The sequence below is a fragment of the Colias eurytheme genome, chromosome 11 (assembly GCF_061535395.1).
Source record: "Colias eurytheme isolate Ceu_HAF_F1 chromosome 11, ilColEury1 Martin Lab GWU primary, whole genome shotgun sequence".
Taxonomy (NCBI): Eukaryota; Metazoa; Arthropoda; class Insecta; order Lepidoptera; family Pieridae; genus Colias; species Colias eurytheme.
The window spans coordinates 11,127,045-11,154,063 of NC_142990.1; the positions used below are offsets into that span (position 1 = coordinate 11,127,045).

At 35.5% G+C, this 27,019-nt stretch overlaps 2 protein-coding genes across 3 annotated transcripts; one reads left to right on the top strand and one right to left on the bottom strand.

The window, feature by feature from the left end:
- LOC149904872 (very long chain fatty acid elongase 7-like) lies at nucleotides 1-25,362 on the top strand. Its single transcript, XM_090107303.1, has 7 exons — nucleotides 1-88; nucleotides 388-450; nucleotides 4,442-4,632; nucleotides 14,283-14,420; nucleotides 15,140-15,245; nucleotides 17,757-17,893; nucleotides 24,973-25,362. The coding sequence occupies exons 2-7, from the start codon at nucleotides 390-392 to the stop codon at nucleotides 25,234-25,236; spliced, it is 897 nt and encodes a 298-aa protein (XP_089963429.1). The 5' UTR covers nucleotides 1-88; nucleotides 388-389; the 3' UTR covers nucleotides 25,237-25,362.
- LOC149904873 (uncharacterized) lies at nucleotides 19,401-23,875 on the bottom strand. Of its 2 annotated transcripts, none has more exons than XR_016457219.1 (2): nucleotides 20,397-20,673; nucleotides 19,401-19,631 (listed from the first exon to the last, which is right to left on the bottom strand). XR_016457219.1 is itself a non-coding variant. In XM_090107031.1 (2 exons), the coding sequence occupies exons 1-2, from the start codon at nucleotides 23,721-23,723 to the stop codon at nucleotides 19,617-19,619; spliced, it is 1,626 nt and encodes a 541-aa protein (XP_089963157.1). In that variant the 5' UTR covers nucleotides 23,724-23,875; the 3' UTR covers nucleotides 19,401-19,616. The 2 variants fall into 2 exon arrangements, 1 of the variants encoding a protein (XP_089963157.1); XM_090107031.1 differs by lacking the exon at nucleotides 20,397-20,673 and adding an exon at nucleotides 22,113-23,875.
- Nucleotides 25,363-27,019: the final 1,657 nt, after the last annotated feature.

Sequence of the window (27,019 nt, forward strand, 5' to 3'; positions counted from 1 at the left end):
GCGTACTTCGTTCGCGACTGAACGTAGTTGGTTTATTTAGCAAAAAGTGCTTAACTTTTTTTATTAAAATTTTTTTTGAACGAAAAAAGTAAGTAGTAGATACAAATAATTATCTGTTGTGTAATTGATTATTGATTATTATTATTGATTCTTTGATTTTTTACTGTGGAATGTTTTTTTTAAATAATAAGACCTGTGGTGAAGTTTTGGATTTGAAGACTCACTCAAAATAATTTTTCTTTTAACGACTACTTCTTATCCCGTATAATATAAATTTTATTTGTTTGATTAGTGTAACTGCTCTTATTTTCTCAAACATTTTTGAAAGTCAGTTTTGACTTTTGGTGCAAAATTATGTAACTTTATAAAATAACGATGATATTGCAGAAATGGCCACTCTCCTGAAAATGATGTGGAGTGGATACGGCTTCGTTTTCGACGAACTAGCAGGTAATAATCAATATGTAGGTATAATATTAATAGGATATAGAGAAAACATTGGTGTTTATGAATAACGACTAAACATACAATAACTGGCTAGTCGAAATAAACGACCTTTTTTGACGAAAAGGTAGTTTATTACAATCAATTATGCTTTATGGCGAATATTGTAAACAGTGTCAGTTCTATTTGCGCCATAAAAAGCTAAGATTGACAACAAAGAAAGAGTACTGGGAGTGCTGGGGAGAGTTACTGCCCTGCCTTTTCCTGAATGTCACCCCGTGACAAACACACATATTTTATTTATTTTATTTATTTACTACAATAATACAATTCATTATAAATTAAATTAAACTGGCACAAACATAATCTCTTTAGAGATTTACCGCGCGCCAGCGCCGTCGACATAGAAAATAAAGATTCGATAATATAATATTGACAAACAAAAATACATATTAGTTATTACAGACATTCATTCACAAAACTAACAAAAATATCCCGCAACATCTAAGTACAATACATCTTTTATTTAATTATCATAAGAAATAACAAACGTGGGTAGAAACAAAAAAAAAATAATCTACATCTTATCGCAACTGCGGTCTGCACTCTGCACCCACAGGGTGTTGATTTTCGCTTACAGAATTAATTAATTGATAAATTGATTTACATTTTTACATACACAATTATATGTCAGTATATAATGGATGTGTGTATTTTATGTATATATACACATATTCAAATACAAATTATGGCGTTAGTCTAAGATAAGTATACATATACATAATTTTAGTCATGGTCGTACTTATGAATATTTATCAATAATTAATTGTTCATAGTAGTTTTTTAGTTTTATTTTAATATTTTTATCTGTTAGTGTATCTTTAAGTGTTTTAGGTAGTCTATTTATTAAGTTAGGGATTACGTAGTTTAATGTTCTTTTTCCATAAAGGTTATTATAGCTTGGTAACTGAAGAACTGAGAGGTCCGCCCTACGAGCTGAATAATACGAGTGTTCTATTTTGATGAAATTATCTGTAAAAAAGTATTGTTTTAATAACACTAGTTCAACTTGTTCGTGAATAGGTAATATTTTTAGAAAAGAGAATAATTTTCTATAGTCGTCATTGTAAGTTGTTTTAAGATTACTTGGCACAATTACTTTTAGGATACGTAGCTGTAGTGAAAAAATGCTATCGAGATGTGTTTTGTATGTTCTCCCATAACTTGATAGTCCGTATAGTATTATAGACTCCACCAGCGCTTTATAAAGTAACAGTAGCGTTTTGTATGGCACTTTGTATTTGATTAGAGAGAATTTAGCTAATATGGCTCTAAGCTTATCACAAACGTGGTTTATGTGAGCTTTCCAATTTAATCGATCGTCAATGATTAAGCCAAGATAAGTGTGATTGCTAACGAGACTTATAGCGTCACATGAGCACGCATGTATAGCGTCACATTTTTTGGAATGTAGGCAACTATGATTATGAGCTATTAATTTTGGTGAAATTGCGCTGCGGTTATGACTTGAACTAACGTACATTAATTTTGTTTTGCAAGCATTGAGTACTAATCCTGCGTCGTGGGACCACCTAATGAGAGTATCAAAATCACTTTGAAGTTTTGTTAGAGCCTCATCTACACTATTACCAGTTGAAACTAGGCACGTATCATCAGCAAACTGATAGATCTCGCACTGTTTTAATGCATTGGAGAGGCTGTTTACATATGTTAGATAGTGCAGCGGTCCGAGGACCGAGCCCTGTGCCGTGCCTTCCGTAACGTGTACTGGGTAGCTGTCAGCATTGAGGACTCGAACTTGATATGATCTATCTTGGAGATAATTCTCACACCATGTCAAGAGACTTCCTCTAATACCGCTATCATTTAGATTTTTTATCAGTGTGCTGTGCCTTAAGGTGTCAAACGCCTTACTATAGTCAATAAATACGATTAGGACATGCTTTTTACTGTCAAGGTGTTTATAAAGACTATCTGTAAAGGTGGAAAGCAGCTGTGTTGTATTTTTATGCGGTTGAAATCCGTATTGATTTTTTGTTAATATGTCGTTGCGTTCATAAAAACTGTAAATTTGGCTACTAATATACTTTTCTATTATTTTGTCTATAGTAGGTAATATGGTTATTGGTCTATATTTGTCATAATCGTTTCTGTTACCATTTTTATGAATTGGACGAACAATGCCTTTTTTAAGTTCTGTCGGATATTTACCACTTATGATGCTGGTGTTTATTAAATTTGCCAAGGTATTTTTTATTTTCTCACAAAGTAATTTAACGTCAATTGCTCTTATTCTATCCAACCCAGGAGCTTTGTTGCTATTTAATGCTCTAATTATTTTGGCCACTGAATTGGCGTCGGCTCGCTTAAATCGCATGCTTACATTTGCCGAGTGTTCATAGCATTTTTTATCAAGCAATGGTTCCACACATTTCGGGATTATTTGTTTGACACTGTTGTGAAAAGTTGAGGCAAAATTATTTGCAATATCGTTAATTGTTGTCCCTTTCTTAATAAATGCATTACGCAGTATTGAATCAATAGAAGATTTTATTCTACCAGTGAGTTTGTTAAGTATCTCCCACAGCTTTTTTGAATTGTTCTTGTTTGATATGATATTATACTTTGTGTATTTATTTTTTGTTTTATTAATTAATGAATTTACATAATTTCTATATTTATTATATTTTTGTTTAATAATAAAATTATTTGTGTTTTTAGTCCACTGTATAAAAAGTTTGTCTCTAATTTCACAAGCTTGTATAACCTTCCTATTAATCCACTCGTTGTTATTTCGTTCTTTATTATTAGTCTTAATTTTAATAGTAAATTCACATTTTTCATAGCAGTTTTTAAATTGATCGTGTATATAGTTATATATATTAATTGGACATGTCATATTGTCCGTACATGTCCAATCTATTTGTTCTAGTAATGTATTTAATTTTTTATTATCTATCATAGTTTTATAATTTGTATCATCCTGTGTACAAGCCCCGACGCAAGCGAGCATTACGGCCCGGTGATCCGCTAGTGTCGTACCGATCGCTGCTGTGAATAGGTCTTTTGCGTGTGATCGAGTGTAGATGTGATCTATGCATGACTTGCTTATTTTATTATTATATGTTTCGATTCTAGTGTAAGCTGTGATCCCACACAAAAGGCCTAGACCATGCATTGTATTATTATATTTATGTTTTATAGGAGTGTCTGACTGATATACTTTTAAGTTGTAACGTGTTCATATGTTTGTCTATTTGCATGTCGTAAACACATTACACGAGTAATATTTTCAGCTCACGCAGTTGAAAAGTTATCTCTAACTTTTCTCTTTCAGTCGTTTTCTTCATTTTTGTTAAGTTATATATTTGTGCTTTTATTAATTTATATTACCTTATATAACACTATAAAGTATAAAGCCTTATATTCACTGTAACCAAAGTTTGCGAATAAGCAACACAGTTGAATCATTATTCTGCTGTCAACATGTTGCTGGGAATACTAAACTTGATGTTGCAAAGTTGTTAACGGTATGCTAAAAAGTTCTCACCCACAACAAAGTTTCCCGCAACATTCTAACCCATAATCAATAATGTTGATCAACTGTTGCACAACAAATGTTTGCCATGTGACCATTCTTTCAAGCTAGCCGCTTTACTGTGTTAAGCTAGTACCTATAGTATTGTTAATGTTATATATAATAACAATTATTTAATAAATCAAAGCGATCTTCTAATATATCTAATCTAATCTATACTAATATTATAAAGCTGAAGAGTTTGTTTGTTTGTTTGTTTGAACGCGCTAATCTCGGGAACTACTGGTCCGATTTGAAAAATTCTTTCGGTGTTAGATAGCTCATTTATCGAGGAAGGCTATAGGCTATATATCATCACGCTACGACCAACAGGAGTGGAGCCACGGGGTCGAAACCGCGCGGAGCAGCTAGTTTAATATAATTTATAATATATTTCAGATCCACGAACAAAAACCTGGTTCTTAGTTGCGAAGCCTTACCAGGGATTGTGTATACTTGGACTATATTTACTATTCGTCTTGAAAATCGGACCAAACTGGATGAAGAATAGACCACCATACAATGTAGAGAAATTTATGATCATACATAATTTAGTACAAGTTTTGGCATGTGGTTACGTCTTTATAGAGGTAAGTTCTTCTCCATTTTACAAATTGTCTCATTTATTTATTTCATTAAGGATCACCAACATGACATACACTGATACATAGATAAAAGCATTAAAGTAATAACAATCGTAGACATAGTGCTGTCACAATTATAGGCAACCACCACTAATAGACTACAGGCCCGTGTTGAAAAAATTATGGGTCATTTGACCCACCAGGTGACCTATCTAGAACGATATAAGAGCATAAAATAATAAGATTTAGCACTATGACGTCACTTGTAAGCTGTCCACCTGAGTGCAGATGAGAATTCGAAGGTTCAGGTAGAGATTTTCTCCCCTTGTCTCCATGATTTTTGTACGGCGTTGCGGAATAATTGATTAAAAGTAGTATAGAAATAGTATAACACAGATGCCGTACAAAATCAAATGACCAAATTTACCCCGGCAACTGTCGAAAAATAAAAATAAATTCCGACTTTGTGGACCACCATTTTTGTACGGCATCTGTGTCATACTATTTCTATACTGCTTTTAAGCCATTATTCCGCAACGCCGTACAAAAATCATGGAGACAAGGAGAGAAAATCTCTACCTGAACATTCGAATTCTCATCTGCACTCAGGTGGACAGCTTACGAGTGACGTCATAGTGCTGAATCTTATTATTTTATGCTCTTATATCATTCTAGATAGGTCAGGTGGTGGGTCAAATGACCCATAATTTTTTCAACATGGGCCTGTAGTCTATAACAATTAATATAACATTATATCAAAGACACACAGTCTGCAGCCAATTTTGACGGCAAAATAATCAATTAATGTTAAAATAAAACTACATTTGATCAACTGGGTTTTGGTAAAGGTTCAATCGAGAGCAATTCCTTTTTAAATTTATGTACAGTGTTTGAGAAAATGTCAATAGTCTTGTTATTGCCAGAAACTATATTATTATATTCTTTGGTAAGGCAAATAATGGCATATCATTAGGTACTTACAATAACGATTGAATTAATGTCGGATGTGATTGTTACACACGTCAACAAAGTTTTTCCATTTACAATGTCCCTATCAAATATCCCTAGACTTTGTTGATGTGTGTATGTTCAAAACAATTCGTTAGACGTTAAGAACGTAGAATTTTACACAAATAGTTGCCTGTCTGTTATTCTCTAAACGATCTACGTATCAATTTTAATAAGATCAGTAATTTATAAAAAAAATATTTAAGCATCTATTCATGGTTTAGATTTTTAAACGCCTCCCAAAAAGGCTTTTCATTTCGTTACACCATTAATATTATAAGTATAATTCTCTATAAGGTCTGTTTACAGCCGTTACAATTTAACATAAATACTGACTTAAATGTTTAAACTCAAACTCAAACTCAAACATTCATTTATTCAATTAGACTACTATGTAGCACTTTCAAATCGACATTACATAGTATTTTTAACATTTACCACCGATTCGGAAAGCAGTATCTATGGAGAAGAATCGGCAAGAAACTCCATAGTTGCTCTTTTAAATAATGTCAATAAATTTACATAATATGTAACTTATATCTACCTAACTACATAATATGCCAAAGAACTGTCCTGTGGTTTTTACGCGACAACCCTCCATGGGTCTTTATCGTCCATATATTCCTGAATACTAATAATATTATAAAGAGGAAAGGTTTGTATGTATGGTTTTCACGCATAAACTACTGGACCGATTTTGATGAAATTTGACACAGATAATCTTTAGACCCTGAGAAAGAACATAGGCTACCTTTTATTGCGAAATAAGTGCCACGGGCGAAGCCGGGGCGGACCGCTAGTATTTTATAAAGCTGAAGAGTTTGTTTGTTTGAACGCGCTAATCTCAGGAACTACTGGTCCGATTTGAAAAATTATTTCGGTGTTAGATAGCTCATTTACCGAGGAAGGCTATAATAAATATTATCATCACGCTAAGACCAACAGGAGCGGAGGAATGCGGATGAAACCGCGTGGCACAGCTAGTATAATATAATAAAGGTAGAAAGAAAGAAAGAAAGAAAGAAAGAAAAAAAGCTTTATTGCCAACAAAAAACTTAGACTATTTTAACTTAAAAGTAAACACAATATATTAGGCAATCGGAACAGACTCAGCCATGCTGTGGGCTAACACCCGAACAGCGCTGATTTTCAGTCTGCCCGCGTATTTTCCGAGATCCTACATTTACATAAATACTAATTATACAATTAAAAAAAAAAATTACATCCACAACTGTTCCTACCAATAACAGTAAAAATTTATAAATACGTCTACATATTGTATATATAATATATGCATATAAATATTATAAAATAAACAATATAGATATAGATATACTTACATAGATATTAAAAATAATTCAGATAGATAGATATGTGGGCAATGGGCATGTATGTGTATTTATTTATGAATGAAAAAAAAATATATATATATGTGTATGTATATGGATGGGAATATTTGTAATCAATAATTTGTTATTGTATTATTTATGTTATTATATTATTATTAAATAAAGATGATTTTTATTATTTTATTTATTTGTTTTACCTGCGTGTTGATTCTGCTGTCTGTTTGTTCAAGAGTATCCTTTTGTATTTACACTTGAATGATACATAAGACATACTAAGCTTTAAGGGTGGTGGAAGGTCGTTCCAGATCTTTGAAGCAGAATACTTGAATCCACCCTTAAAACCTGACGTGTGGTGTTTCGGTATGATTAAGGCATTGTTGCTTCTACCTCGTGTATTTTTCGTATGGTACTCTTGAGTCCATGTTAGTTTTTTATAGAGGTAGACAGGAGCCCCCGTGTGCACCAGCTTATGTACCAGACCTGCTAAATGTAACTGCCTACGACCCGCCATCTTGAGGATTTTCTGGCTATTCAAGTAAGGTGTGATATGCGCACGCTTTGGTATGGCGAAACAGAAACGAGCGCATGCGTTCTGCACTCGCTGAATTGCTCGCTCGGTTTTGGCGTATAGGCGGGGGCCATAGACGGTATCGCAGTAATTAAGATGTGACAAAACTAATGATTCAGTCAGCATTACTTTAACGCTCTCTGATAGATCCTGCCTAAGACCATACAGTACTTTCAGTCTGTAGAAGGCATTTCTGATTGTGATGCTTATGTGATCCTCATATTTAAGCTGCCCATCCAAGATCAAACCGAGATTCCTAACCTTATCCACTCCAACTAATGGTGCATTATTAATTTTTATATTAAAATTAAGATTTTTTATTTTTTGAATTTGATTTTTTGTACCTAGGATTATGTATTTAGATTTGGACGCGTTAAGTACCAGGGCGTTTTGTTTAGACCATAACGACACTTGTTCTAAATCCTCGTTAATGTGGCGTTCTGTGATTGTAGAATTATTGGGATCTATAGGATAGTATAGCTGTGTATCGTCGGCATATAAGTGAACCTTACCGTGTTTAATGTGTTCAATGAGATCGGCAGTATACAACGTGAACAAAACCGGGCTGAGTATAGAGCCCTGAGGACAACCACGCGGAGTCGGTTCTGTTCTCGAGTATTTCAAACAGCCCTCATTTTCGGTAACGACAAACTGTTTCCTATCCGACAGATACGATTTGAACCAATCACAAGAATTTGAATTGACGCCGTAGTATTTTAATTTAGCTAACAAAAGTTCTTTATCGATGGAGTCAAACGCACGAGTGAAATCCAGTAAAATCATAATATTACCCATTCCGTTGTCACTATCTGATATGATGTCATCCGTTACGTGGGCCAAAGCCGTAGCTGTGCCATGCTTCGCTCGAAAACCAGACTGAACATTTGGTAAAATTTGTTCACACTCTATAAATTTGACTAATTGGTTACATACAACTCGCTCAATTATTTTTGATAGTACAGGTAGTATACTGATTGCGCGTAAATCTTTCAGTTCCTTTACCACAGATTTTTTTGGCAGAGGTTTTATTTTAGCGATCTTCCAAGCATCCGGAAATGTTTGGGTAAATATAGAAGTGTTCACCATTAGCGTAATAATTGGAAGAGTTACCGATAGAGTCATCTGTATCATATCAACAGTAATCGTGTCATGACCAGCCGCGTTAGTTTGAATACCTGCTATTATTTTTTTAACTTGATCTATAGTACATGGTTTAATATCAAATTTATTGAGGCCAAAACTATTATGTTCATAGAATTTAATTAAATTTTTATCTATAGTTGGATCTCCAGGTACTTCTAGAAAGAAATTATTGATTGCATTGGCGTCGTTTAGGTGTTGCGGCACGTTATCTGTTTCCCTATTTTTACCAGTAATCGAAATTTGACGAAGAAAATTCCACATTGCTTGTGGATTACGTTTATTATTATTTACATACTCAGTGAAGAAAGCCGTTTTTTCTCGTCTCATTGCACTAATGACGGAATTACGTAAATCTTGGTAATAGCGATAGTGTGCGGGATTTTTAGTCTTTCGCGCTTTTATTAGAGCTCTGTCTCGCAGTAACATCATTGACCTGACCGTATTTGTGACCCAAGGACGCGGCGATGAATTTATCTTAAATTTCTTCAATGGAGCATGTTTATCGAACAACCTATTTAACAGTTGGTTAAATATGTTTGTCATATCGTTCACATCTTTCGCATATTGTACAGAGTTCCAAGGTAAAGTAACTAAATCTTTATTAAAATCATCTAAATTTATATTTTTTAACAATCTCGTATATTTATATTTGAGTGGCGGTTTTATTTTTTTTATTTTACATTTAAAGAAAATGAAAGCATGGTCACTGAGGTCCTGATTGTGTACAATGTTAATACTTTCACAGATGTCAGGGCTGTCGGTAATAATGAGGTCCAAGAGGGTTTGAGAAGTTTTTGAAATCCGAGTGGGTTCCTTAACTAGTTGATATAAGTTTTGCTGTGTCAAAAATGAGAGGAACTCATTCGCTGCTCCCCTATCTATTCTTGCTAAATCAACATTGAAGTCGGTCAGCAAAAAAATGTGAGTGCAATATCCGAATGAGCTCACAGATTCACTCAGAGCATCGATAGCAGCTGCAACTCTCACGCTCTCAGGTCTGTAAGCAGTACCAATTGCGATTCGCCCCACGCCAGCTACCGTCAGCTCGACCCACATCTGTTCCAACACAGCAGGAGGGTGTGCTCGAGTTCGTACACGCAAGCCTTCACGGATATAGAAACCCACCCCTCCCCCTCGGCCTCCGAGGGGACGAGGTGTGTTTAAGAATTTGTATCCAGGCATGGTGGGAGCAAACTTCTCCATTCCCTCCTTGGTCCATGTCTCATTGAGAGCTAGGATGTCCAGACCATGAGCTTCGAGCATCACCTGTAATTCCTCACAGCCGGTAAAAAGAGACTGCACGTTCAGTAGTCCCAAGATCAAATTAGTGTTCCGTTTATTATTCATAACAACAATAAATCATAAACAAGCGAATAATAGTGAGAAGAAAACAAGACCGGGGTTCTTGGAGTGTATATACAATATGCATTATTATTATTTTTTTAACAGAAACCGAATTAGAACTTTGGTTGATAGCAAGCGTGTGGATGCGAAAATCATCAAAAAGTATAATATGTTGTGGTGACTCTGAATGTGATTTGATGGATTGCAAAAAGTTAAAAATTTTATAATAGAATACGTAAAAAAACTCAATAATAAAGCGTTTAAGTAAAAAGTTGCTATGGCGGTTATTTGATAGGAATAGGAACTTATGTTTTGTCGATACTATTCGAATAAAATGAATGTATATGACGATGTAATACATAAAATAGATACACATATATAGAATAAATAGTAATAGAATGTAACATTTTAAATTAAAACTAAATAAGGTTATATCCAAAATGCTACCTGAAATCATCATTATCATAATAAAAACAAAAGCTGTGGAACTGACCCAAATGTAACATAATAATATCTTAACAACCACGCTACAATGGAAAAATTCTACATTATTATTTAGACGATTTCTGACAGTACGAACATAGTTATAATATAATAATTCCACTAAACAATAATCAGTATAAGTTAAAAGTTTACTTAAAAAGAAAAACAAAATGTAACACAATATCTTAACAACTAATGCACAATAAAAACATTCTGTATTATTATTTAGACGATTTCTGACAGTAAGAACATAATTAAATAGTAATTCTACTAAACAATAATCAGTATAAGTTAAAAAATTACATAAAAAGAAAAACAAAATGTAACACAATATCCTAACAACTACAGCACAATAAAAACATTCTGTATTATTATTTAGAAAAAATCTGACAGTAAAAACACAGACTAATAATAATATACTACGTATACAAGTAAAAACATGAAAAACATGATTACATAAAATTCCTGCCAAAAAACAATCAGCATAAGTTATAAGTTTACATAGGTTAACATTAAGAAAAAATACATTTAGGATAATCACATTGGAATTGATAAATTCAATATTACAACTTTGAACAAGATTACTTTTTAACCGTATATAATTTATTAAGGGGTATATAACGTATTCGATTATAGAATGCAAGTTGTATTTATATCTCAAACGACATCCGACCGAAAAATTTGGTTAATATCTTTTTCAGTTTGAATGCAATACGACTTTGTATTACTGTCGCGACGGGCATATATACGACCACCTCGTGTCCAAGTGTAACGCCAATTCATCATTGAGCCCTTCTGGCGAACCAAATAAAAAAGTTTGCGATTATAACGAGTTAAATGTTCATTTATGTAAAAACGGCGGGGCTCCCCGCTGAGGTTAGTACCGGAGGTGTCGGCCCCGCGGTGTACACGTGCGGCCCGCAGTAAATCATCCCGTAGTGATCGTCGCGATAAGCGTATTACGACAGGGCGCGGGCGGGGGGGGCTATTAGAAGTATTGGATTTGGATAAAACATCCTCTCGAGTACGACGCGTCCCAATTCGCTGCGCACTGACAATGTCGCGTTCCTCCAAAGTAAGGCCGATTTTACGTGCGAGTGTCATAGAAACGTGTATGAGATTTTCACCACCCTGTTCTGGAAGACCTGTTATTTCTAGATCATTGAGTAGGTTAGCCTGTTCGGCTTCATTGGTGCGTCTTTCGAGCTGCGCAACCGTTTCAAGCAAGGTGTTATAGTTATCAGTGTGGTTTTGCATTGTTACCATCCGATCTTCTAAACTTGAAATTCGGTTCTCTGCCTCATCGAGCCTTTTATTAATTTGTAAAATCGCGGAGGATAGTTGTGACATATCCCGGCGAAAATTGGATAAATCTGAACGCAAAAGTTTAATTTCTTGCATCAGTGATGGTGTGTTTTGGTGTGTATCTGCGTCCATAAAAGGATCATCATCCTGAGAACATAAAGTGTCGGCAGGTTTTGTAAGTGTTACTTTGCAATTATTACAGTGCCATTTCGGATTAAGTCGCGATTTAGGACTCAAACACTGTTTATGATATACAATACCACATTTATTGCATTTGACGCCATCTGTTGCCGCGTAGAACTTTCCGCAAGTAGAACACTTATTAGCCATTATTGATATCTTTCACTGATGGTTACGTTGCAGTCCGTTAGATGGTAGTGATACAATGCTGACTTCTTAGTTAATTGTATTTTATTATTTATTGTAAAACTATATCCCCAGATGATTATGAACGTTTTTTTTTAATATAAGGAATATAATAAACTCGGCGTTAGTCTGCTTTGGGAAAGTTCAATCAAAACAAACAAATAGTTGCGGGCGTAACGGCTTGTCAAAATCAGCTGAACGAACAGATGATTTGAAAATACACTTAAGAAGCACAAATCACTGCACACATTTAGTAATTAACTTAGTATACTTAAGTCGGTACCCAGTAACACCAGATTCGGCACTTTATTTAACTTGTAATGTCCAAAATATAAATTATTCAAATAAGAAAACACAGAGACGTACTGTCACTCAAACTGTCAATCTTCTAAAATTCTTCAAGATAGTATTATACATAATGTTAGAGATATTATAATCTTATCAAACAAAATATAACACAATACGTAATCTTATATATAAAAATGAATCGCAAAATGTGTTGGTAAGCGCATAACTCGAGAACGGCTGAACCGATTTCGATAATTCTTTTCTATACAAATATTATAAAGAGGAAAGGTTTGATTTTTTCTTTGTTTGTTTGTATGAATTGAATAGGCTCCGAAACTACTTGGCAGATTTGAAAAATTCTTTCACTGTTGGAAAGCTACATCATTTCTGAGTGACATAGGCTAGGTTTTATCCCGGAAATCCCACGGGAACGGGAACTATGCGGGTTTTTTTTTGAAAACGCGGGCGAAGCCGCAGGCGGAATGCTAGTTTTATTATATTCCTTGAAGTACGAGGATGGTTCTTATGTAGAGAAAACGTAAACATGTACCACGGGCGAAGCCGGGGCGGACCGCTAGTCTTATATATAAAAATGAATCGCAAAATGTGTTGGTAAGCGCATAACTCGAGAACGGCTGGATCGATTGCGATAATTCTTTTTTTATTATATTCCTTGAAGTACGAGGATGGTTCTTATGTAGAGAAAACGTAAATATTATGTACCACGGGCGAAGCCGGGGCGGACCGCTAGTATTTCATAAAAATCAAATAAAATTACTGCTTTTCATGTCCGTTATGTAAATCGAAATAGAGTGAAGGTACGAAGTATTATGTATCAGAAGTTAATGTCCTTTAGACTCGTATAATTGAATAACAATTGTTTATTGAACTTTATAATATTCTGATTATCATTGGATGCTATTATTTTTTAATTAATGCGCATATTTTTAACTGTTATTTATTCCCTTCCTGAACAAATATAACCACGAAAACTTTTAGTTTCATTATTGTTTTATTACGTCAAATCTACGTATATCATTGCTTTTTAACGGTTTACTTACTACGGTTCCGAAACAAGTCCCTAACCTAGAAAGTCTTAGCTAAGCTCATCTATGAGTTAAACCGCGTTTCATTTAGATATCATGCAGTTATATAATATGATGTCCAACATTTTGAAACTTGTTGTTGTTGAACAATGTTGTCCTTCTACGCTCTATATAATATGTCAGTCTTCGATAACAGTGCTCTCTAAACAGACAACAAATCGCGCGTCATGTTGCGCGCCAAGTGGCAACGTCGTGCGCTGTTGGGCAACGTTTTCATACGTCATATTGCGCGTCACCTGTTGTGAGCTACATGTTGCCTGGAGGAAACGAGGCTTAAAATTGACAAATTTTGTATTAATATATGCGCCAAACACTGCTATGATAATATTATAAGTAAAAAGATGTAACTATGTTATTTTTTGCTTCAGTTGTCTTCTTCCTTATGATCCTACTATACCGTCTTATTCTGTGTGCGTTAGTGTGCCATTTTTGAAGATCAAATGTTGTGTTGTTTACCTATCTACACCTTTTTTGCTTATACTGGGCCCCCTGCACAATGGGCAGCGTTGAGCGAGTAGAGACAATCAGGATTGGTCTAAATATGATGATTGGCCGTCATGTTTATTCATAATCGTCGGGCGGCAAACATCAACGATCATTTTTTGGGCCAACGCTGCTTATTGAGTAGAGGGTCCATATTACTATCATTGCATTTTGTGGCATTTGCCATTGTTTAAATGTTATTTTTATTTCCAGATGATCGTATATGCATGGGGTTGGGACTATAGGTGGTTCTGTGAGCCGGTAGACTTCACTGACAATCCGCATGCTATGAACGTAGCTGGCTTCGTGTATCACTATTATATGTTGAAGTATTTGGATTTGATTGATACGGTTAGTTTTTGACGTGACAACGTCTTATAATTCGATAGAGCCGGCTGCATGCACGAAAAAACATGACTCATGCGGCGTTACCTCGCTCTGAGGCGTTCCATGTAAGGCTTGAAGTGCAAGCGAGAGCGCGGAACGAGCGACAAAGAAGCACAATCGGACGTTGTCACGTTCAACTTTCGTCAGTAAACCGACTTTACAGACAACCAATTTTTTATACAAATGTTGAATGACTTGTATGTGGTTGGGAAGTTATATTTATTTTCTACATTATTTTCATAAGTATCTAACTGTGTACCACGATAAACATTTTTCACGTTTATAACATTAGGTATTAGGTATGTATTAGTAGGTATGGATGATTGTTGAATATGAGATGCAGTGGCGTGCTATCCCTCATGTAAAAGGAAGTGAGAGACAGAAAGGCCATAAATTTTTTCGTGCTTAAAATACTTTTTTAAAATTAAATTGACTATTTATGTTTACTATCCCCTAAAGAAATGTGACTTGATTATAATTAATAATTATTGTTCTAAAACATATTAATTATTATGATAGAAATTTCAGATAGAGTTATTAAAAGTAGGTACTACAGTAATTTGGTACATAGGTTCATTGGTTATGCAACTTGATCATAGATAGCGATAGTCAATTTTCAATCCAAAAACACTTCGATCTATAGGTTTGTATTTATACATTAATTTATTGTTTACTCGTTTCAGATAATCTTCGTGTTGAGGAAAAAACAAAATCAAATATCATTCCTTCATGTGTTCCATCACACCGGCATGGTGGCTTTGATTTGGGGAGCTACTACTTATTTACCAGGTAATGTAATAATAATCTTCTTATATATAAAAATGAATCGCAAAATGTGTTGGTAAGCGCATAACTCGAGAACAGCTGAACCAATTTCGATAATTCTTTTTTTATTATATTCCTTGAAGTACGAGGATGGTTCTTATGTAGAGAAAACGTAAACATGTACCACGGGCGAAACCGGGGCGGACCGCTAGTCTTATATATAAAAACGAATCGCAAAATGTGTTGGTAAGCGCATAACTCGAGAACGGCTGAACCTATTTCGATAATTCTTTTTTTATTATATTCCTTGAAGTACGAGGATGGTTCTTATGTAGAGAAAAAGTAAACATGTACCACGGGCGAAGCCGGGGCGGACCACTAGTATGAAATATAAAAAAAGACGTGTGGCACTCGGGGACTGCCGCGGTAAAGCTATTGCATAGCATGCCTTCAAGCCACACCGCCGAGCCCGTCGGAGTGGGGAGCGTGAGGTTTTTTCGTTACGGAATTTCTGGATTCGGTCCCCGCGCTCAAGGCCCGCGATAGAAGCTATGCAATAGCTTAAAAATCGTTGACTACCTACCTACCAAAAAAAAAAGAACTAAAACTAAGTTTTGAAGGACTAAGACTACAATTTTTATTAGACAGTGAACATTTTTTCTATTATTACAGTCCAACTTTATAAATCTTATCTAAAGTAGGTAGGTAGGTACTGATATTCAGACGTTTACATTATCTAGTATCGAGAGTTTACCTCACAAAAATGTACATATTATTCCTTTATGGATATTAATTGAATGTTCTATAATAATACGTGACACAGTACTGGAACGTCTATAAACCATCATTTTCGATATGTACCTTATAAAAAATGCATGAACCAAGTTTACTAAGTAGGTAGGTAATTAAAAAAAGCCACAATTCATCATGTAACTGCCTCTCCACTAAATATAAAAAAAAAATGCTAAATTATAATAGTCATATAACTTGTGTTCGAGCAAAGTGAGATATATTGGAGGGCTGCGTGTATTTTTAACCGGCTTCAAATTCAAATTCAAATTCAAATTTCTTTATTTGCAGAATGTAGATTTACAAAGATGTTAGGTAGGTACATATTACATAGGCTCTTAAACATTCTGGCTCTTAATTGAGCATGCAAATATATTATAAATTACAATAAACAATTTTATATTACACAACACTAGATCCCATTAACATTATATATATTAAAATTATAGCAGCTATTATAATTTTTACAAACAAATATTTCGGTCGAATATTCGGTTCGGAAATTAATTTTTTTTACATAATATAATTAGAATAAATAAAGATACAAAAGTCAATACAATATATTTTAAGCCTAAGCCAAGTCCTCGTTCATCTTACATGTCAGAAATTCATTCACCGTATAAAAGCATTTTTGTTTCAGAAATGAAGTAATCCTCCATTTAAATTTATTAAGATTACAACTCCTTATATTTGGGGGAAAGTGATTATAGATTTTTATAGCCATTCCTTGACAATTGGCACAAAATAATTTTGATTTACACATGGGGAAGCGTAGTCGGGTGGGATCCCTAGTCTGAAACAGGCAGTCTTTCAAACAAAAATGAGGAAGTTATCAATTCAGCCGGTATATTTTATATTTTTTATTTTTTTTTAATGTATGTACACCGATTACTCCTAGGTTTCTGAACCGATTTACGTGATTTTTTTGTTTGATGCGGAATAGTGTCGAATTGGTCCCATAAAAATTTTATTATTATAGGCCCAGCAGTTTTTAATTTATGAACATTTTTGTCTGATCTCGATAACTTAATTGAAATCTAGCAAGTAATTTTGATTCACTCCCCGGTAACCGATAGAGCTGAAATTGAGAGCGGATAGCGATGAAACATTATCATGACATAGAGCTGATTTGATGATGGAATCGGAAGATGGCCATAGGAACTCAGATATTGACTGAACTTTATCGACTTTGGGCTCGTTTGATTCGTGTTGAAAAATACACTAAAAAGTATTAAATAAAAATAACTAAGTACGTTACAAACAACCGACTTCAAAAGCGGAAAAGTTAAAAATGAAAAAGATTTTGTTAGTTAGTTAGGTTTGAAGTCGGTGCCAAGCACTAAGCACTTAGTATTAAGCCCGTGCACATAGTTATTTTTAAACAAAAAAATATCATTCAGGCTGCACATTATGTAGCAACTAAATAAAAAAAAAATCAATGGTTGGACCTATACCGGAACGAAAGAGCGAGCAAAATCATTTTTCAACTTATAGTTTTTATGTATCATCGAAATGCTAAATTTTTGACGTGACGTCTTACAATTCGATAGAGCCGGATGCACGCACGAAAAAACATGACTCATGCGGCGTTACCTCGCTCTGAGGCGTTCCGTGTAAGGCTTGAAGTGCTAGCGAGAGCGCGGAACGAGCGACAAAGAAGCACAATCGGACGTTGTCACGTTCAACTATCGTCAGTAAACCGACTTTACAGACAACCAATCTTTTTTTACATATTTTGTTTTCCAGGTGGTCATGGTACACTCGTCGGTATGATCAACTCCTTCGTCCACGTCGTGATGTACAGCTACTATTTACTGACCGTCGCCATGCCGAGCGTTAAGAACTCCTTGTGGTGGAAGAAACATATCACACAGTTACAAATTGTAAGTCCATATGATTTTAAACGGCTTTGGCATAAATTGGACCAGATTTTGGCTTGATTCTGCGGACGCGGTTCTACCGAATACCCGCGGCCCCGTCAATATAGCGGCACGGCGGAACACAGTGGAGTTTAGTCGGTAGGACCCTGCACTCAGCAGGGTGAGTCCGACATAACCCAGGGCTCTTCCCCCGAGTGCCCTGGGTATGCCTAAATGCATTCTCCACTATATAAAAAAAAAAAGATTTTGGCTTGCTAAAAGGACGCGTACTGCGTCGGAGCGTTAACCTGACGCCGCGCTATGACACCTAAGCGTCAAAGGGTGCTTTCCACCATTGAGATAATATTAATAATGGAGCAGACACCACGAACAAAATCTGTGCGCCAAGATGGCGGCGCGGGGCGCGCGAATGACGGCTAGACAGTCATAGATTATGCGATGTCACTGACTCACCGCTATAGAGGCGACACTTTGTTTCTTTCTGTCTATTTTATTGGGTGCCACTCCTTACATGCACGTTGACTTGAAATTTTCTTTGTACTTACTTAATATTTATTTCAGATATAAACTGACTTTACTACGCGGGGCTAACAATATCTGGCATATAATATAGGATGAGGAGGTTCAATATGGGCTATGGGAAGTTTCATTCCTTACAAATTGAGCCTTTTTTAGAAAAAAAATAAAAGCCGTGTAAAAATTGTGTTTATTTATATTTAGTTCATCATCCTCAGAACATGTTCCCGGCTCAGAAATTGCTTGTATTGTTCCAGTACTATTGTAGCACACCTTCGGCTAAAATAAATATAATAATAATAATGTTAGTGATGGCTAAAATAATATTTTATTTGTTATACAAATCCGTAAAATTTTATTATTATTTCTAACATCAATACAAGGAACAGCAGACTTCTTTAGAATACGCCTTCCCGCTTTTGTGGTATATTTATCCTCATCGCGAAAATGCAATGAACAGATGCTAGTTCTATCGGATGGTAACCAGGTTTCTTCACTGCGGTTGTTTTGGACAAATTTTACCCATTTTTCCCTTTCTTCACGACCCAGACATGGAAACCTTGAATAGAAAAAATATTAATCTCTGAACTAGCGGTCCGCCCTGGCTTCGCCCGTTTTACATATTTTGCAATAAAAAGTAGCCTATGTTTTTTCTCAGGGTCTAAAGATTGTCTGTGCCAAATTTCATCAAAATCGGTCCAATAGTTTATGAGCCTATTTATTACAATCAAACAAACAAACAAAATTTTTCCTCTTTATAATATTAGTGCAGATAAATAAATAATAATTCAATTATACGTTCAAGTCAGTAGCTTAAACAATATCAATTAAAATTGATTAAAATCAATTAACAAAAAAAAAATTAGTGATTAAGTAATTGATTTTCATATTTCATGATTTCACCTTTTTTCAATTAACAACCAGTCTATGCTTTTCTAAATATGTAAAATTATTATTTTATATGTGAAGCAATGGAGAAAATAAAATTGCAGCGTAACGACACACTTATTTATTTTGAAAGTTTTAACAAGAATAATCCACGTTTAGCAATGGCAAGCTAATATATAGGCTTATCCCCTCCGCGTGGCTGGCTGGTAGGCATGGCGGTGGTATGGCGGCTGGCAGGAGGGGATGTCAACATGGCGGCTTGGCTTGACGGAGGTGACAGGCGACGTCACGTCCGTTACCACAGAACACATATTACTGTCCGTTACACTCGGCCATCCTGAAACAGTTGTTCCCACAGGAACAACAAAAATAATTAGCTCTCTAATAAATCAATAAGATCTTCGGTTTCCATTTGCTCATCCGAACTGCTAGCACTATCAGAAACTGTAACAATACTTTTATAGGGCCTCAACGAATCTGCAGCTACTAACCCACTAAAACTCTTATACCCACGTAAACCCTATATACTTCTAATTTGGTACCTATCATTGCCCAATACTTTCGTTACGACATAAGGACCGGAATGCAAGTCGTCAAGTTTAGTGTTAACTTTGGATGCTGAACAAGTAGGTGCTTGACGCGTTAGCAATAAATCACCCTTCTTATATATGTGAGCGGATTTTAGTTTCCTATCGAAGTTACGTTTCATTCTAGCGCTCGCTTTTAGTATCCTGACATTGCACCATATAAAACCAATCCGCTACTTCGAGACGATTCACGTTCATAGTGTCTACTGGATGTCTACTTAACGCATCTACATTCTACATGTTTCATTCGTTCCCCCGGCCTATACTCTACGCTTATATCGTTATCTTGTATAGAAAGCCACCACCTTGCGATACGTGGTATAATGTCACGTTTTGTAAGCGTAGCGCGGACTGCTGTACAATCAGTAACAATCTTAACCTTTTTTTCTACTACACATATACGCGAAAACGACGCAAGGATTCTACAACGGCAAGAGTTTCAAGTTCATAACTATGATACATGCTTTCCTCTTTACTTGTCACCCTACTAAAATATAAAACGGGTCGCAACGTACCATCAATCTGCTATTCCTAATTTACACACAAAGCACAGGATCGTACAAAGCTAACACAGGCTCGGAACACAAACACTTTTTTAATTGTTCGAAACTATTGTTTTGATCACTACTCCATATCCACGAAGCTTTCTTTTTAGTTAAATCGGTTAAAGGGCGGGCAATGATAGCAAAATTGTAAATAAACTTACGAAAATAACTACACAACTCGATAAATTGACGCACACTATGAACATTGGTCGGTGTTGGAAAACGAGACACCGCTAATAACTTTAAATCGCCCGGTTAGGGCGTTTGTCCACTACAAGGAATTTTACGGTCCGGCATTCCGATTTTTTACGGTCCGGTATGGCACGCCATTAATCTATATACTAGCTTGTGCACTATACGTAACTTTACTGTCCGACATTTTACTTTTCCCTATTCCGGATGGTTTTTTGTGTCTACGAGTCGCTGTAGGTATAATTGTTTTCGAATGCCCACTTGCTTGGATTTTACTGTTTTTACTGCATATGCCAATTAAAAGCAAGCTCTTGTTTTACTTTCTTTTAGTTGGCAATGAGATTTGAGAAGTCGGTATTGTTATTTTATATACATTGACCAAGCATTGACCTATAATTATTATCTAAGTAAGTGTTGGTAAGTTAAAGTTCAAGTGGGAATAGCTTTAGCTCCTCGTCACCGATTAAAATAAATAAGTGAAACACGCATTTTAAATCTTTTACGGAACTTTACTTTTTATTATAACGAAGTAATATAATATTTCACCTTCTATATTTTTTACTCGTTTCTTGTAAAATGCAAAAACAATCATTTATGATAGCATTATACCGCCAAACTTCCTTGAACTGCACCGCACTGATCCGAGTAAAGACGGACAGGTGCACAAGCAATTCATCGGTTTTTTCATGCCACACCGGACCGTAAAAAATCGGAATGCCGGACAGTAAAATTCCTTGTAGTGCACAAGCGCCCTTACTCCGTATACTCTTAGCCGATATTTTATGACCTAAATACGTTATTTCATTTTGCAAGAACGAACACTTACTCATGTTTAATTTTAAATTTTCTACTTCAAGTTTGACAAGTACCGCTTGCAAAATGTCTAAGCCTGACATAACGTCATTCGAGGGTAAGAGTAAATCGTCCAGAAATGCCAAAATTTCACGTTTACCATGTTAATTGTTTTTAACATTATTATTTTCAGTTCTACCTACAGATTCAACTATTTTATTTATCAACCGCATAAAAACGGATGGCGCGTTCGCTAAACCGAATGGAATACGAGTGTACTCGAAATGACCCTGAGGTGTTATGAATGCAGAATGCAGTTTTGTGTGTATCTTCATTACTAACACGTAATTATTGATGATGGCCTTGAACCATATATTCTAAACTCGTAAAATATTTGTGGCCCGCTAATTTCGAAACCTGATTGTCTATGTTTGGCAATAGAAATCTATCTTTTACAGTAATAGCATTTAAGGCACGGTTATCAACACACATCCTACTGTCACCGTTTTTCTTTTGACTAAAATGACCGGAGATGCATAACTAGATTCAGACTCTTTGATAATCTCGGCATCTAATAACGACTGAACTACTGCTTGTTCGCTATGCGATAATCGATAAGGCTGGCGGTAAATAGGCTGATCACTAGTAAGCTTTACTATTAGCATTATAATTGGCAAATCTATGGCAAGCAAGGGTAAGTACCTGGCTATTTGGCTGTAGTGGAGACTCCTGGCAGCTTTCAGCCCTGGTTAGGACCTCTCCCGGCGGCCACACGATAACCTCGCAGCCCATGTTGATGACTTTGATGTACCCGTCTTCACCAGTGAGCAGGGTGGATGGAAGAGAGTAGGCCACTCCCTGCAGCTCATGATGCCGAGGCGGTGTAACCGCATCGTTGCCGACCTTATTTCCGAGAACCCGCACTTGAATGATGGAAGAGCCAGGTGGAAGTCTCTCTTCGTTGACTGTGACGACTTTAAAGCGATCATGGTCTTCGATAGCCTTAATATCGCAAATGGGATTGGGATCTTGAGTACGATTAAATTCGACAAGGCCTTTGTTAACTGTCAATGTCATACCTTCGCTGTTGATGACAGGCTGACCAATTAAAAGATTAACATCGGCCATTTTGATGCTAGACAAGTAGGCGTGGCATTTCATGGTTATACCGTCAATTTCTAATTGAAATTCGACTTCACCACGACTCGTTGAGAGTCCACCGGAGAATCCTTTTAAAATGACACTCGTCGGTTTGACATCCAATGACAATGCGTTCGATACTTGATCGTCTAAAACGTTGACTTGACTGCCGGTATCAATGTATGCTTTCACGTGGATGCCATTGACTTTAACGACCTTTTTGTATATTTCATTATAAGGGCGTAGTACATTTACTTCTTTTATGTTGTCGGTTGAGATAGATCTTCTATTTTCCGTGGCAATTGTAGAACAACGTGAAGCAATTATGTGTCCCTTATTTCCACATTTATAACATGTACGTGTGTCAGGTAGGGAGCAATCACGCAGTAAATGACCAGTTTTCTTGCATCTCGGACACGGGTCTGTTTCGACATTGGGTGGCATTGACTTTTTATCCAGGTGAGATGGCCTACTCACCAAATTTTTATGAAACCTTGTGTCGATAGGTAAAGTACGGTAGTCGTCAAGTGCACATAAAAATCCTTCGTAAAGCTCTCCTGGCGTGTGGCATTGGAAGGCTCGAGCGTTAGGTTGTAGCGATAGTGGCAGACCACGAATGATACAGGAAACGCTAGCGCTATCGGATAACTTGCACCGGAAGCACATGGCGATTTTATCTTGATAGTATTTTGTCATCGTCTCTGTAGGTTGCTTTTTCCTTTGTAGTAATTCTTCAAGCATGTTTCCATAATCGCGATATCGAGGAAATGCTCGCAATAGCATATCCTTCCATTGTTCCCACGTGTAATCGTAGTTCTCTAAACGATTATACCACTTCTTTGCTTGACCTCGCAGCTTATCTTGTAGGTAAAATGATTTAGTTGTATCGTCCCATCCATTTATTTCCCCAATTTGGTCAATTTTACGAATCCATGCTTGTACCGTGCATTCCTCACTATCAGGGTCAAATTCCGGGATTAAAGATGCAGCACGATGGACTTTTGACTTATTTGGAGCTTGGGGGTCATCTTCCAGGTTGCGTAAAGCCTTTACTACTTCTTTTTTCAGCAGATTCTTGAGCAACTTCCGTGCAGGCGGTGAAGAAGTACCCTCATCTTCCTCCGACATTGATTCGTCAGGAAGTCGATAAACTTGTGGCCGATGTCGTTTCATCCCGCTTCTGATTTGTGAAGCAATGGAGAAAATAAAATTGCAGCGTAACGACACACTTATTTATTTTGAAAGTTTTAACAAGAATAATCCACGTTTAGCAATGGCAAGCTAATATATAGGCTTATCCCCTCCGCGTGGCTGGCTGGTAGGCATGGCGGTGGTATGGCGGCTGGCAGGAGGGGATGTCAACATGGCGGCTTGGCTTGACGGAGGTGACAGGCGACGTCACGTCCGTTACCACAGAACACATATTACTGTCCGTTACATATACTATAAAAATATACGCCAGCAAATATTACTAACAACACTTATTTCATGCCCAATGTCACATCTTAAATTTTTAATCTATGACAAATGACGCAAATTGTCGCCCGCCAAAAATTTTGTTCTAACTAAGTTTTAAAAATTATTATCTAATTACTTACTGATTGAAAAGTTATTCCTTTGCACTTTTCCGTATTATTTGTATTATTTGTGCAATATCGTAACACACACGTAGGCATATTTGATGCGTTTCACTTTAAAACAAATAAAAAATGAGCGTGACGTTCGCGCCAATGAGCGAGCAAGCGACTGAGTGCAGTTACGCCACATGACGTATGTTGAGTGGAACATAAGTGGTGTAGGCGGTATCGACTCCATATTAATATTATCTCAATGCTTTCCACCAATAATGTGCGAAGGTGCGAAGTTGTATGAATGAATGTGTTTGTAAAAAGTAAAAACCAATCAATCATATCGCTTCATTTCGTTTGAAATTTGAAGCGTTTAGCGTTTGAAGCGATACCACAGTGAAAGCTACTTTGTTTTATTCTCACCCTTCTCAATACGTAATTTAAATTTCTTCATCAAATATTTTTTCAAGCTTAACTATGTACTTACGTGATTGTCATTGCTGGATTAGATGGTTTTTGGATTAGGGTTTTTTATAAGGGATTAAAAATTATCATATTTGTTGTAACTGAATCAAATCACTTTTCTTTTTTTTTAATCTACTTTTAATTCAGTATAAGGCAAATTCCACGGTATCCTGATAGGCTTATTTGTTATCTGTCTTGAAGATTTTTATCCTTGTATTTATTTGGATCCCTTTTAAATAATTCTGAAGAAAGAGATAATTTAGGTACACATTTTTCTATTTCTAATACTAATATTAAAAGAAAGCCGTAAGATATTATAGCTCACATAAATATTTTTGGAATCTTATATTGTTGATAAAATATACTCTAATTTCTATAAATTCTTACAGATACAACTGGCCTGGTGCTGTCTTCACATGGCTGCGTTAATCTTCAAGGAAGATTGTGGCTACCCCCGATGGGTGGTCTTTGTATTTCTTCCCAACGACCTATTCCTGTTGACATTATTCGTCGATTTTTATATAAAAACATACATTAAAAAGCCAAAAGCAAAAGTTGAACAAGTCCAAATTCAAAACGGTGACACCAAAAAGCAATTGTTTGAAGACACGATAGTGCGGCAACGGTTTGAACAAACTCAAACAAATTTATGATTTTAAAATACTTTATTTTATTATATTTATTGTTTAATGTAGTGCATTAATTATATTGAAATTTGTAATTTAATTTTACTAAATTTAAATAGAGGGCAAAATGAACGAAGACCAGTAATTTTATAATTTTGTCAACAGTTAACTTTTTAGTTACAAATTGGTTGATTAGTGTTAGTTTACAAATTTAAGTTTGATTAGAATATTTTATCGCTGCAATATAAATATTTAATTGCACGCCTCATAAGCGAAGCGTTGAGGTGGGTACTACTGTCACTTCGCGCAAAACATCTGATTTTTCAAACTTAAAATGTCTTTATGTATCATACATTGCACTTGTAAGATAATACATACACACACATATTAAGAAAAAACACTATTTTTAACGTTCATGATATTATTGATGTCATTTTCGTTATTTAAACTAGTTAAAAAACAGTTTAAAAAAGTTCTGTCTTGGACGTCCGTGTGTCTGTATGTGCGGATCCTTTTTCTTGTTAACACGATAGCGACCGAAATACTTTACTAATCGAGTCTTTTTTTTTCTCTTACGCTTGAGTATGCTCAGGAATAGAACCCTTTCATTTTTCAGGGTCTGATTCGATGTGGTTTAATTGTTATTAAATAAACAAAAATAATAATTAATAAATATTTATAAAAAAAAAATTATGAGGCGTGCACTTTTGGATTTTCCAAATTATTTAAAATTTGCTGTCGAAATTATTAACTCGACTCGATTTTGACAAATTTTAAACGATCGACGACGAACAGATTTAATTCGATCTTTGTATACTCATCAAGGATAGGTGACAATACACTTATTTTATGAATTAAGTCTTATGAAAGCGTATTTTTGTCTAAATTTATTTATTAAATATAACATAATATTATCTGTTAAATCATATAAATGCGTATATAAATCCTACTAATATTATTTTTGCGAATGTTTGTGAGAATCGATGTATGTATGCTTGTTACTCTTTCACGAAAAAACTATGGGGCGGATTTGTAGAAACCATTTAGTAGGCATAATTAAAGTAAGCAAGAGAAAATTAATTTTGAATCATCGCGAGACTAAGCAGCTAGTGATGTTTAAATGTCTGTCATTATGATTTACTGGGCCCTCTTTACAATCAACAGCGTTGGCCCAACAAATGATTGTCGATGTTTGCCGCCATTACGGGGATTACGAATAAACGGCTACAATGACGGGCGATCATAGCCATTTAGGCCCTGTACCACACCCCGGACACTCCATATAAAATTATCGTTTTGACAGTCGCACTAGCATTATACATTTGTACAGAGTGCAAACGTGTGTGTTAACATACTGTGATCACTATCGTGATTGCCGCTAATCGCCCAACGCTGCCCATTGTGAAGAGGGCCCAAATAATTCTTTACCAATCTCTCCAAATAATTGAGTTTTTTTTGGACACAATTTCATCAAGTCTCTTTTATAGAAGTTTTCGAGTCAAAAAAATAATATGTAGTAAGTAGATAGTAGGTATATCACACTACACACACACACACACATACATACATTTTCCGTTTTATTTAAGTAAAAAAGTTAATATGGCCATTTTACTCATTGATTACTTTCGATATCAGTTTAAAGTTTTGTGATATTATCTGTACATAATGGTTACGAAATAATCGCCTGTGCAGTGTGCACACTTAACGATTACACCCGGTATATCGCTTATTGCACACATATTACAAACTTTTACAAAGCAGGACAAAATATGCAATTGGCAGCTTTATTACTTAAAAGCAATTTCTTTCT